This window comes from Caretta caretta, chromosome 9 (assembly GCF_965140235.1).
Source record: "Caretta caretta isolate rCarCar2 chromosome 9, rCarCar1.hap1, whole genome shotgun sequence".
Classification (NCBI taxonomy): domain Eukaryota; kingdom Metazoa; phylum Chordata; order Testudines; family Cheloniidae; genus Caretta; species Caretta caretta.
In genome coordinates, this window is record NC_134214.1 from 57,694,384 (window position 1) to 57,707,400 (window position 13,017).

At 45.4% G+C, this 13,017-nt stretch overlaps 1 protein-coding gene across 1 annotated transcript; it reads right to left on the reverse strand.

Moving 5' to 3' along the window:
- Window positions 1-581: 581 nt before the first annotated feature.
- LOC125642776 (brain-specific homeobox/POU domain protein 3) lies at window positions 582-3,737 on the reverse strand. Its single transcript, XM_048864553.2, has 2 exons — window positions 3,534-3,737; window positions 582-2,756 (listed from the first exon to the last, which is right to left on the reverse strand). The coding sequence occupies exons 1-2, from the start codon at window positions 3,651-3,653 to the stop codon at window positions 1,845-1,847; spliced, it is 1,032 nt and encodes a 343-aa protein (XP_048720510.1). The 5' UTR covers window positions 3,654-3,737; the 3' UTR covers window positions 582-1,844.
- Between the last annotated feature and the right edge of the window lie 9,280 nt (window positions 3,738-13,017).

Consider the following 13,017-nt stretch of genomic DNA (forward strand, 5'->3'; position numbering starts at 1 on the left):
GTCGCTGGAGTCGACTAGAATTCCTGGGCCGGTGCTAACTTAGTTCTCTCTCTGTCTAATACGTTGTGCATGTTGAAGGTTTCCTTAAATGGAGAAATACCTCTTTCCCCTGACTAGCAGGAATCCAGTGTTTACATTTTTGGATTCAGTGTTTACGTTTTCATGGTACAACTAAAACCTTGTTTAGCGAAAGGTGAATTAATTTGTTCGATTTAAAATGCTTTGCATTTGGGGTTTCTTCTGCCAACAGCACAATACAACCGATTCAAGAAATATAGTGCCTGCAATTCAACTGCTATCACGGCAAATCAGGTGTTGTGACCGCGAATCAAACAGACCGCAATTTTGGTTAAAGAAGAGGCTGCGGTCCTGGCAATTTTAAAAACATTTGTAGTTGGATTTTTCCCCCTCCCAGTTGCTTGCTAAAGAAGCTACCTTGTAGCAAGCCAGAAGTAGGCAGCATAAGCGACTGGGAACTTTTGCTCTGCGGGATATGTAGTTGCTAAAAAGGGGGGCATTTCTATTTGGATATTGTTCCCTACAGCTCCCCCTGCAATAAGTACCACGAGCCAAGGAATGAGTGAGGTAAAACGTGCATGGTTTATTTGAAATTCTGTAGCATACACAGACACAAAATTTCATTCAGCACACACACAACAAAATTAAATAATCATTAAAAAGGAAACAAAGGCAAATTTCTCTATTAAATAAGCAAAGCAAAAAAAAAAATCTTGCCTTAGAAAGTGCAGCTTTAAATATTTGCAAAGTAACAAGTTATTTACTAATAACTTCTGATAACCATAGTGAGTTTTCTTTAAGTTACATATAAGTTAGACCTCTCAAAAATAAAACTTTCCCCTGGGTCAATGCATCCCGGAAAAAAACCAACGCACAGAAACGAGTGAATTGTGTAGAGAAAAGAAACTCATATGCCAAATCCAAGAGCTTTTATGGTGAGAAGCAAGTAGACCAGTTACTGACACGTTATCACACTCATTTCAAGGGGAAATATAAATATGAGATTTAATTATTTGATTGTCAAAGCGTTTTTACAGTGAAAGTATATGGACGTTAAATATTTCAAGTAAAACAAAAGCAAAATAAGACCCCAATATTCCAAACAAACCATTAATCCATTGACCTGATATCATTTTCCTTTTCTCTTTTTTTCCTTTTTTTTTTTTAGCTGGTGAGGTAGAAACAGAACAGTTATTGCAAAAATGCGACGGATTTGCAGCTAGATGAGAGAGGGGAAAGACAAGTAAACCATGCAAGGGTGTGTGGAGGTGAGGAGCCCTTCAAGTGAATGCTTGTTTAAATAAAAAGACTTTGACATTGATGACATGTGCTATACAGAAACCTAACAGAACGGAACTTTCCAACCCCGGTGGAGTGCCATCACAAGGACATATTTACAATCATAAATATAAAAAGAGAATAAAAAGAAACTGAGAAAAAACATTTTTTCAAGTTTCATTGAATTTTTTTCTCCTCTGACATTTTCTAGTAGTCAGTGAGGGGGTAAGCGGGTTTCATCTCAAAGACACAAGCCCTGACATTCACTCACCAGGACTATTGGATAGTTCTATACCTTTCTCCTGTGTGGTTTTGTTTTTTTTAAAAAAGTCTTTATTAGTAACACTGTTATGCCCAGTTCCTTGATTTGCAGATACAACGGCGGATTCGAGGGGAAAAAGAAGTCACCAGTTCTTGGTGGTTTTCCCTTAAAAAAAAATCTGCCTGATTTAGGAGCTGGGGAGGCAGATCATTCCAGGGCCGGCTTGGGGGATGGGGGGGGGGGGTTTACACAGGTTTTCTCTGCCCTCCCATCCCCTCTCCAGCTCTCAGTAGGCTGCAGAAAATTTCATCCTTTTCTGTTTCTGTCTTTGATTGCAAAACCAGACGCGCACCACGTTCTTCTTCAAGTCTAACTTCTCTGCAATGGCTGCAATTTTCTCCGAGGAAGGTCTGGGCTGCACAGCAAAATAAGCTTCCAGCGACCTCTTCTCCGGGGCTGCTATGGAAGTGCGCTTGCGTTTCTTGTCCCCGCCAGTATAGATTTCGGGCTTGGTCATTTTCTCTCTTTGCGCCCTCTCAGCCTCCTCCAGCCAAGCCTCCAAAATGGGCTTCAGGGCCACCATGTTGTTGTGAGACAAGGTGAGGGATTCGAACCTGCAGATGGTGCTTTGGCTCAGGCAGCCAACACCTGGGATTTTCAGGTTGGCCAAGGCGGAGCCCACATCTGCCTGGGTCACCCCAAGTTTGATCCTCCTCTGCTTGAACCGCTCAGCAAAGGACTCCAGCTCCCTGGGGTCTGTCTCTGTTTCGGGGCCTGAGATGACAGCGTGGGAGGCCAAGCCGTGGGGGTGGGACATGTTCATGGACTGAGGGTGGTGAGCCATGTGGTTGAGGGCTGGCATGTGGGAGTGCGGGTGGGAGGGCGTGGAGCCCACCTCGGGTCCGGGCACTCCCCCCAGCGGAATGGCAGAGTTGAGGTGGTCCAGGAGCTCCCCCTCCAAGCCCTGCGAGGGCTGGTGGTGGTGGTGGTGGTGGTGAGGGTGGTGGGTGGTCAGCACCGAGGGGTGGTGCAGGTGAACCGAAGAAGAGGTAGGCGTGCAGGAGACGCTGCTCATGGTGTGGTAGGTGGCATCTGGTTTGAAGGGATGGGTTTTCTGAGATACTATATCCACAGCTGCCAGAGCTTCAGCCCCTCTCAGCAAAGTCTCATCGAAACCCGCGAAGATATTGCCTTGGATCTGAGAAACAAAGAAACAAAAATGCCAGAAGAGTGTAAAGCACGCGATAGCCCTCTGAAATGGAAGGGGGGGCAAGACTGGTGACAGGCAACGGGCACCCCAGACTAGGGGAGCAGGAGAGGCTTCGGTGTCAGGACCCCAACATCCCATTAGGAGAATTAGCAGCCAATGACAACATGATCTAACCCAGTCTTCAAGGGAACGCTCTTCGAAAGCAAAGAGATTTTTGAAAAAACGAATAAAATCAGGCCATGGACCTAAATCCTGCAAACACGCCCAGAAAGTGAGGGAGACCATTTCTTTTTCTTACTCCAAATAGTTGCAAACCATTTCTTATTTCTTAAACCGGAAGCACTGAGCAAACTGCCCCTCAAACACACAGAATTTATATTCCTTCCAGGAGAAAGGAATCGAAATTGCCCGACAAACTTATCGCCAATTTAGTTGGAGAGATTCTGCTGAATGTGACTGCTTGTAAAATAATAAAATAGTAATAGTAATAGTAATAATAATAGTAATAATAAACTATTTTAAAAAAGTTAGAGGCAGTTTGCGGAATCCCCATCACACAGAGGGTCTAAGCATTAGCTGAAGACACTAAATAAAAATAATCCATCCGCTGTCCTGCATCTTTCACTTGCCTATGAAATAAATTGAAATGCATGTAGATCTAGCGCGGGGCTCTCAGGCAGCCTGCAGCAAAGCCCTCTCAAGGAGACAACACCCCCGACATCAGTCCCGTTCTAAGGGGCGTGCTGGGCTGTTTGTGCCGCTTACCTGGGGGGCTGGCAGACAGGCTCTCCTGATGGCCTCCGAGCTGGTGTGCAGGTGGGTGTATTTCGGCTCGTGCAGGATGGGGTGCATGCTGAAAGCCTGCTTGCTGTTCATAGACATCATAGTGACAGAGAGGAAAAGAGACGCAGTGGCACCGTATGGCTACTGCATGGGCAGGTGGAATTCGTTGAGCTTTGCTCTTTTGGTCTGTTGTTATTGTCTGACTGCTGATCACAGCATCAATGGCATTATAGACTTACCCTGGCCCGCCCCCAGCCCCTCCAATTGGGGGACCTGGCTGCAGACTCCGCCTCCTCTTCCCACCACTCCCCTGGAAGGCGAGCAGGATCCTGTGATCTCACTAGCCTCTTGGCCCCAGCGTTCCCCACCCCTTCCCGTCCCCGCCCCAGCAGGCAGTCAGGTGGCTGCGGGTGCATTGATGCCGTTGTGCAGCGGGACTGGTACACTGCCTCGGAGCCCAGCCCGAATGTCTCCCAAGCAGGGTGCGAGGGCCAGCTGCCAGCACCTCAACTCGCTGAAAAATGCTTCCCGCCGGTAATGGGTGAAACAAGGTAAAGTTCCTTGATCTCTTGGCCTGAGCTAAACTGGTTAGGAGCACCCGGTTAGATGAATCACCCAATAATTATTGTCTCTGCGTCTGCATTCGTTTGCAACTCCCCCATATTTATTTGGAATGAAGGCGAGGATATTCTTGGCAAGCCCTAACGTCTGACTCAGTCTGAGGGCTCACTGAGGAAGGGTGCCTGAACAGCACAAAGTCAATGGATATCTGTATATTTTGGTGGTGGATAAATGCTTCGAGTTCTGGTCAGCGAGTATCCATGACAATGTTCATGAATCCTGGCTGGGTCCAGATATGCTAGCAGGAATGGTTAATTCTCTGAAGAGCTGTACCTGAAAGTACATTGTTCATTTGTTGTTCTTTATCTTCCTAGCTGTATGCTTCCATGGGCCTCTTGCCTGTAGAACCCGGGCACTTCACTCACGGCTGAATTTCCACTCCAGCCAGCTTCGAATGTTTTATCCCCACTCTGTACATCATTTCCTTCGCCTCCTGTATAAAAAGTTTGTCAGCGAGTCAGGGTTGAGGAGCATGTGACTTAGATCACCAATCAGACAACACAAAAAGCATATCCCGCCCATCAAAAATAAAATAGTTCACAACCCATCTATAGTTGGAAAAACCCTTTGTCCAAACACTCCAGTAAATATTTAGAAATAAAGACTGTCTGGGAAGAAAATCAGGATTGGCTCCAAACAATTTGTTAACCAAGAAAGGAGCTAATTTAATAGTATCATTTTAACAAATAACAAGCTCTAAGTGTACTTATGTGTCTCCCATAAGTTCAGCCATTGATTTAATTAAAATATTAGTCTCTAACAATATCCTGGTTGTGATATCTTCTCTTCTGAAGTGGCTACTGTATATTTCTCATGATGAACCAAACTAACCCACTGACTTAATTCTGCTTAGAGAAGTCAACTGGAATACTCACCCAAGTAAGCAGACACCTTAAAAGTGTTTGCAGGATTGAGGCTGTGCTAATTATTCTAAATCAGAATCTGTCTGTTCTAGAATATTGTGCTATATCTGTACAGTGCTATAAACAACTGCTTTTGTGCCTTTTGCTCCTATCGTATTGGTTTTTTAAATTAAATTGATTTCAAAAATTGAGTAGAGGCTAGTCACAAAGTTTGGATATGAATCTGGATGCAAACTTTGTCTCAAAGACTCAGGGTGTTTGAAACCAGGATTTCAACACAGACACATGACTAAAGGAAATTTATTTTATTTATTGATCAATCATATTTTGACTTCTTTTAAAGTGGTATTGGCTGTAATAAAAAATGGTTTGTCAAAGGGTTGTCATCACAGAATAACTAGCAATGTCTCACATAAAAATGGTGAATATATTTAAGTATATGGTATCGATTTTTTAAAAAGACAAATTATTTTTCCAGAGGACTTTTTTAAATCTTTTTTTCAAAATTTCTGTTGAATTTATTTATGCATTTGTTTATTTTGGTTTTCAATGAGAAACCAAAAGCTAAAACATTTTCACTTTAAAAAAAAAAACTGAGAGAAAAAGTCAGTTTTCAAAAATTATTTCTAGAAAAAAAAGTTTAGTTTTTTAATACCAAAACCTGACATTTTAACAAAAATCTTTGCTTTCAATTTCCATAAAAATCTGGACTATTCCAACCAAAATGAAAAATTTCTACAACAAAATTTCATTTTGATCCAAAAGCCAATTCTTTGTTGAAAAAATATTTCAATGATTTTTTTTACCCACTCTAATAAATTTTTTTAGCAATCATAAATATGGGGTATTTATCTGTACTCTGTTATTCTGTAAGAATTAGTGCAGTACCAGATGGCTTACCATGCTTATGGATTTAGCTAGCTAGTTATCCTCTGTGTTTCAGTAAACTCCTCGCCTCCACCCCCATCTTCACTGTTTTGTTGTAATTTATCCATTCAACTAAAGTCTACGTGGAGATAATGCTCGGGCCCATTCTGAACTGGCGGAATTTACAAATCCAAGCCCAGCCAAGCCCTCTAGATGCTCTCAGGCCTGCATGCAGCCATTTGACAGGCAACAAAGACACTACACTAAGCTGTCCAAGCTGCCACTAAGGGTGAGCAGGTGCACTGAAGGATTGCAGGGAAAGACTAGGTGCACTGCTGCAGGCGCTTTCCCAGTGCTTGCTGTATACTGTGGCACTGCAACGGTGCAGTGTGACAGGAAGGTGGATAAAAAGATGCTTGCTCAGAGCACGTGCAATGTGCAGCACTGAACACACATAGCATGTCACAGGTCTGTGGGGGTTGCAGCAGTGCAGGCAACACCTGCATGCTCTCATGCAGGCAAGGCCTTAGTATTACACACCTCCTGCTGGCCCTGTACCAACATAATGCCCAAGGCTATTATGAGACAGTGGGTTCAAAGCTAACGGCCTCAGCGGGATTTCTACAGAATGTAGGTGTTTCTTGTTGGCCTCCCCTCTCACTATTGACCCAGCTTGGCACCTGAGATCTTCTACGGCCACAGAAGAAGGTGGCAGGTGTGGCTGCACACACAGTAGTAAAGCTGGGAAACTGGAAGATTTAAAAACTATGGGGAGGAAGAGAGAGGAGAAGAGGGCAGCCTGGAAGGGATGGTTGAAAGAAAAACCAAAACACAGTCTAATTGGGTGAGATGACACCAAAACCAGAGTCTGAACACCAGCAAAGACTAGGCAAGTCCAGGGCTGGAGCCAGCCTTTGAGGCTCTAGTCTTGTGATCCATTCTCAAGCCATTGGATTGTGGTTGCCCAAAGAAGTGTGCAATGAATCAATGAACTGTGTCTATGTAGCACATCACTGATGAGTGTCTAGAGATTGTGTCCGAGGAAATATTAAACTCCATGACTGTGGAAAGACCTTGGCAGAAGAACTGGCTATGCTCTGCTGTGCTGGAGTGAGAAGGCAGGATCTGGGAGCTACAGTGGAATGCCCATTCCCTTATGGCACAGAGTCCATGGGAGCTCCCTGTGGCAGCAAAAGGCAATAGGCAGGCAAGGGTGGGGCAGAGCTGGGGCCATAAAATCTGCATCTTTGGAGATCACATAGTCCTCTCACAATGGGTGGGGACAATAACGGGTGATCACAGCCACTGGTCTGGAGCAAACTCTGCAGGATGGCTCTAAACCCACTCTGCAGTCTTGGGAAGGATTCTTGCTCCTCTTTTATGTGTCTGACTAATGCCCTGCCTGGCCTGGCTCTCCAGACTGAGCTTAGGCTCTGCTCTAAACAAAAATCCCTACTGACAATATTAGATCCAGGCCTAGAGTGTCATCACTGCAAAACAGGCAGCAGAACCCAATCGCCTTTTCTTGAACCTTATATATGTGTAAAGAATATTTGGGACCTCTGTTGTTCCTTGCCAACATGGCTTCTCTATACTAACTGCCTGCAGAGCCTACAGCATGTGGGAATGGAATGCTTTCTACTGTGTGGGGAAGGAGAACTCAGTTTTCCATCAGTGCAGCTGTCTGAGTCATTCTGGAATTACCACCGCTGCTTGCAGAGAGATTACAGCATTGGATGATGGGAAAAGGAAAGACACTGCCAGAGAGGTTCATTTTATGCTCCCTTTACACTAGAGACTTGTGGAATGACTGCAAGGGGGAATTCTCACTGCCTCGTGCTCCATGACAGAGAGAGCAATGTGGTCAGGCACTTTCTCGGCTAATAGCTTGTAATATCATTACCTCTGATGGCTGCAATAATCTCTTGGCAGTTGGGTTTTTCTCCATCTGGGGAGTTGTGGAGCCTCCCAGATACCCCAGTTTTTCTCCATCTGCCCCTCTCTATCCTTGTTCTCTGCATTCCAGCAATTCTAGCCTCTGGCAAGGAAGTCTGGACATGGAGACAGGCCTGATCCCAGGCCCTGGATTTACTCAGCCTTGAAGAATCTCACATTACAACCAGCCCCGATAGTTCTAATGGGCTGAACACAAACCCTGCAGCTGAACATGCCCAAGCCTTGCACCAGGTACGGAGACCACTTCAGATGGAATATGGTGACTCACTTCAGAGAGGCAGGCTCTCCCATTGTTCTGATACCAGCCCTACTCAAGCTGACTCTCAGAGCTGCGTTGATGAGGGAGACCTTTCCCATAAATCTTCGCCCATGCAATGGAATTCAGGTCTGGGTCTGAACTTGACCTTTCCCAAAGCTCTGTCATGCTCAGCTGCAGGGTTTTTGTTCAGCCCATTAGAACTATTGGGGCTCGTTGTAATGTGAGATTCTTCAGGAATGAGTAGATCCAGGGCTTAGGGAGGATGAAAACACATCTTCGTGTCCTATCATTGTCATAGAATCATAGAATCATAGAATATCAGGGTTGGAAGGGACCTCAGGAGGTCATCTAGTCCAACCCCCTGCTCAAAAGCAGGACCCATCCCCAATTAAATCATCCCAGCCAGAGCTTTGTCAAGCCTGACCTTAAAAACTTCTAAGGAAGGAGATTCCACCACATCCCTAGGTAACGCATTCCAGTGTTTCACCACCCTCCTAGTGAAAAAGTTTTTCCTAATATCCAACCTAAACCTCCCCCACTGCAACTTGAGACCATTACTCCTTGTCCTGTCCTCTTTCACCACTGAGAATAGTCTAGAACCATCCTCTCTGGAACCACCTCTCTGGTAGTTGAAAGCAGCTATCAAATCCCCCCTCATTCTTCTCTTCCGCAGACTAAACAATCCCAGTTCCCTCAGCCTCTCCTCATAAGTCATGTGTTCCAGACCCCTAATCATTTTTGTTGCCCTTCGCTGGACTCTCTCCAATTTCTCCACATCCTTCTTGTAGTGTGGGGCCCAAAACTGGACACAGTACTCCAGATGAGGCCTCACCAATGTCGAATAGAGGGGGACAATCACGTCCCTCGATCTGCTCGCTATGCCCCTACTTATACATCCCAAAATGCCATTGGCCTTCTTGGCAACAAGGGCACACTGCTGACTCATATCCAGCTTCTCGTCCACTGTCACTCCTAGGTCCTTTTCTGCAGAACTGCTGCCTAGCTATTCGGTCCCTACTCTGTAGCTGTGCATTGGGTTCTTCCGTCCTATGTGCAGGACCCTGCACTTATCCTTATTGAACCTCATCAGATTTCTTTTGGCCCAATCCTCCAATTTGTCTAGGTCCCTCTGTATCCTATCCCTGCCCTCCAGCGTATCTACTACTCCTCTCAGTTTAGTATCATCCGCAAATTTGCTGAGAGTGCAATCCACACCATCCTCCAGATCATTTATGAAGATATTGAACAAAACCGGCCCCAGGACCGACCCCTGGGGCACTCCACTTGACACCGGCTGCCAACTAGACATGGAGCCATTGATCACTCCCCGTTGAGCCCGACAATCTAGCCAACTTTCTACCCACCTTATAGTGCATTCATCCAGCCCATACTTCTTTAACTTGCTGACAAGAATACTGTGGGAGACCATGTCAAAAGCTTTGCTAAAGTCAAGATACAATACATCCACTGCTTTCCCTTCATCCACAGAACCAGTAATCTCATCATAGAAGGTGATTAGATTAGTCAGGCATGACCTTCCCTTGGTGAATTCATGCTGACTGTTCCTGATCACATTCCTCTTATGTAAGTGCTTCAGGATTGATTCTTTGAGGACCTGCTCCATGATTTTTCCGGGGACTGAAGTGAGGCTGACTGGCCTGTAGTTCCCAGGATCCTCCTTCTTCCCTTTTTTAAAGATTGGCACTACATTAGCCTTTTTCCAGTCATCCGGGACTTCCCCCGTTCGCCACGAGTTTTCAAAGATAATGGCCAATGGCTCTGCAATTACAGCCGCCAGTTCCTTTAGCACTCTTGGATGCAACTCGTCCGGCCCCATGGACTTGTGCACATCCAGCTTTTCTAAATAGTCCCTAACCACCTCTTTCTCCACAGAGGGCTGGCCATCTATTCCCCATGTTGTGATGCCCAGCGCAGCAGTCTGGGAGCTGACCTTGTTCGTGACCTTGCCTGGGATTGTCATCCTTTCCTGTCTGGTAAACACTGATCTCTCTCTCTCTCTCTCTCTCTCTCTCTCTCTCACACACACACACACACACACACACATGCACATAAACACATACACATAATATGTGCATACACACAAACACATATACACACATGCACACACAAAACGCATATAAACAAATGCAAGCACACAAAAGTACACAGGCATCTACACGCAAAGACATACATTATATATATATACACACACACATACCCACAAACACACAAGTGCACACATACAAATACACATATACACAAACATGCACACATATATACATACTCACAAATACCCACACAGCAAACCCATACCCATAAACACACATGTGCATACCAGCACAAACACACACTCCTTACCGCCAGTGAGTCCAGTGGAGCTAAAATGTACACACCTGTTTCTCTGAGATTTAATTCCATGTGTGTGCACTCCCACCATCAATCAGGTCATCAGTAATCATATTAAATGCATTGATAAAGGGATGCTTTTACACTCCATCAGTGGGAGTTTTACATGAATTGGGGTCTAACCCTGCAGTCCAAATCAGGAACATATACAAGTCTGGGGTTGCTGTTTATTATGCTTAACTACTGACACAGAGCCAGCAGTCTGACCACATGAATAAATACCCATTGTTTTCATGGGGACCCAAAAAATAGTGACTATTGCTCTTGTTTTAATGTCTATGCCATGCTCAATTGTTGACCCACAGATGCTAACAGGAGCACCCAGCACCTTCTCATCATCAAGGTGGTTTTCAGGGTCTGTGTCCATGCTGTGTTCAGACATGCTTCCTTTGGCTGGTGGACTGCACTTCTTCCTGTGAGACCCACCCCCACGCCTGGTAATCCATACTTCCAAGATGGATTACCATCATGTGTTTGCACTGTGTTGGAGAGGGAAGTTATTGAAACACAACCTGCCTTTCCCTGGAAGTCAAGGCTCAGCAGGGTTCACCAAGGCAGAAAAGTGCTATCTCTGCCCTGGGAAGTCTTTATTACTCTACCTTTGCATCATGCAATATGCCTCTCCAGCAGCAGGATCCCTGGCTAGGACATTTCTGGAGTCCATTTTGGTGGTAGACACATATCTCCAGTGCTGGAGTGATCTAAACTGGTCCTGGGTGAAAAGCATATCTGGATTCTGAGTGAACAGTGTGTGATCTCCCAGCAGTGCTGGCAAACACCCGCCTCGTGTGTGTGACTCAGCTGATATCAGCAATAACATCCACACAAACTTCTGGTGGGGAAGTCCCAGGGCACGAGTCCCTTGCAGCTGTAGAAGGCACAGCTGCTGGGAAAGAGGGAATGTTGCTGAAGTTCCAGCTGCCACCAGCTGAGGAAATTTATATTAGTGGGGGGGACATCTACCCAGCTTTCCCAGGGCATTGCTAGGCAGAGACTTTCACTGCCAGAGACCTGCCTGGCATTCCCAGGCCCCAGGTGGAATTTTTGCTCATACTCAGACTGAAGGAATTAACAGTTGTTTGCAGTTTAGATGTACTGCTCAGATCTGCATATATGTTGATCATCTATGATATATCTTTAATAGATGTTTGGGTCAAAGTACTTAACCACATGGCAAACCCCAGACAGCACAGAGTCTAAAATCTATTGACGTCAATGGTTTTTCCAGCTAGGGAGGGGAAGCTCTTTGGACCTGATGGTTTTGGGGTGGGGGGAGGGAGGAACAGGGGACCAGCCTTTCTGGGACATTCTGGCTATTTTGAATGGCTCCCATAATTCAAAGGAGGCATAAACCCATCCTAAACAACTTATTCCTGTACCTTAATTACCATAATTAACTGGCTTGTATGGTCTCCCTCCACTCCACACCTCCTGCCTCCAAATGAGCACAACCTTTTCTTAGTGCCCCTTCCTGCTCCCAGTGCAGATAGGGAAAGTTTTGCTATTGATTTGCAAGCTCTCAAAATGTTGTAGCTACATTGCCTTGTGGTCCTGCCATGTTCAAGTCGGTCAGATAGTCCATCTCTTGCATCATGTGGAAGCCCTATGATACAACTATGGGTATTTAAAAGAAAACACACTGTGATTTAGTTACAGTTGGCCAGGAGAGCAGATGTATCACAGATGCAACACACCAAGGCCAGTGGGTTTGCTGGAAGTTTAGCAGATTCTTCTGTGATTGGTGAAGCTGGACATCTTAAAACCAGACTGATGCTATCGAGCCAAAAATGGGCTGCAGTATAACAACTGTATTAATTATTCCACTTCCATAGCATCTTTCACCCTGAACAATCCAAAATGCTTTGCAAAGAAATGGTCCAACTCTTCAGATCATTACCCATGTTCACTCCTCCTTTCGGTTTACACTGGGATAACTCCACTGGCTTTGGTGGTACGGTGTTACTCACTGGTTGCTCTTTGAATGCAATGGGCAAAAGTCTCCTTTGAGGTATGAATCACGAGTAACACCGGTGAAGTCAAAGGAGCTACAGCAGTGTAAATGCAGGCGTGAGGGAGAGGAAAATCAGGACCATTGAGAATTCTGCTTGTGTCAGGACTGACTAAAAACTGCATAAAGAATCTTAGGGTATGTCTACACTACAAAATTAGGTCGAATTTATAGAAGTCATTTTTTTAGAAATCGGTTTTATATATTCGAGTGTGTGTGTCCCCACAGAAAATGCTCTAAGTGCATTAAGTGCATTAACTCAGCGGAGTGCTTCTACAGTACCGAGGCTAGAGTCGACTTCCGGAGCGTTGCACTGAGGGTAGCTATCCCACAGTTCCCGCAGTCTCCACTGCCCATTGGAATTCTGGGTTGAGATCCCAATGCCTGATGGGGCTAAAACATTGTCACGGGTGGTTCTGGGTACATATCGTCAGGCCCCCGTTCCCTCCCTCCCTCCGTGAAAGCAAGGGCAGACAATCGTTTTGC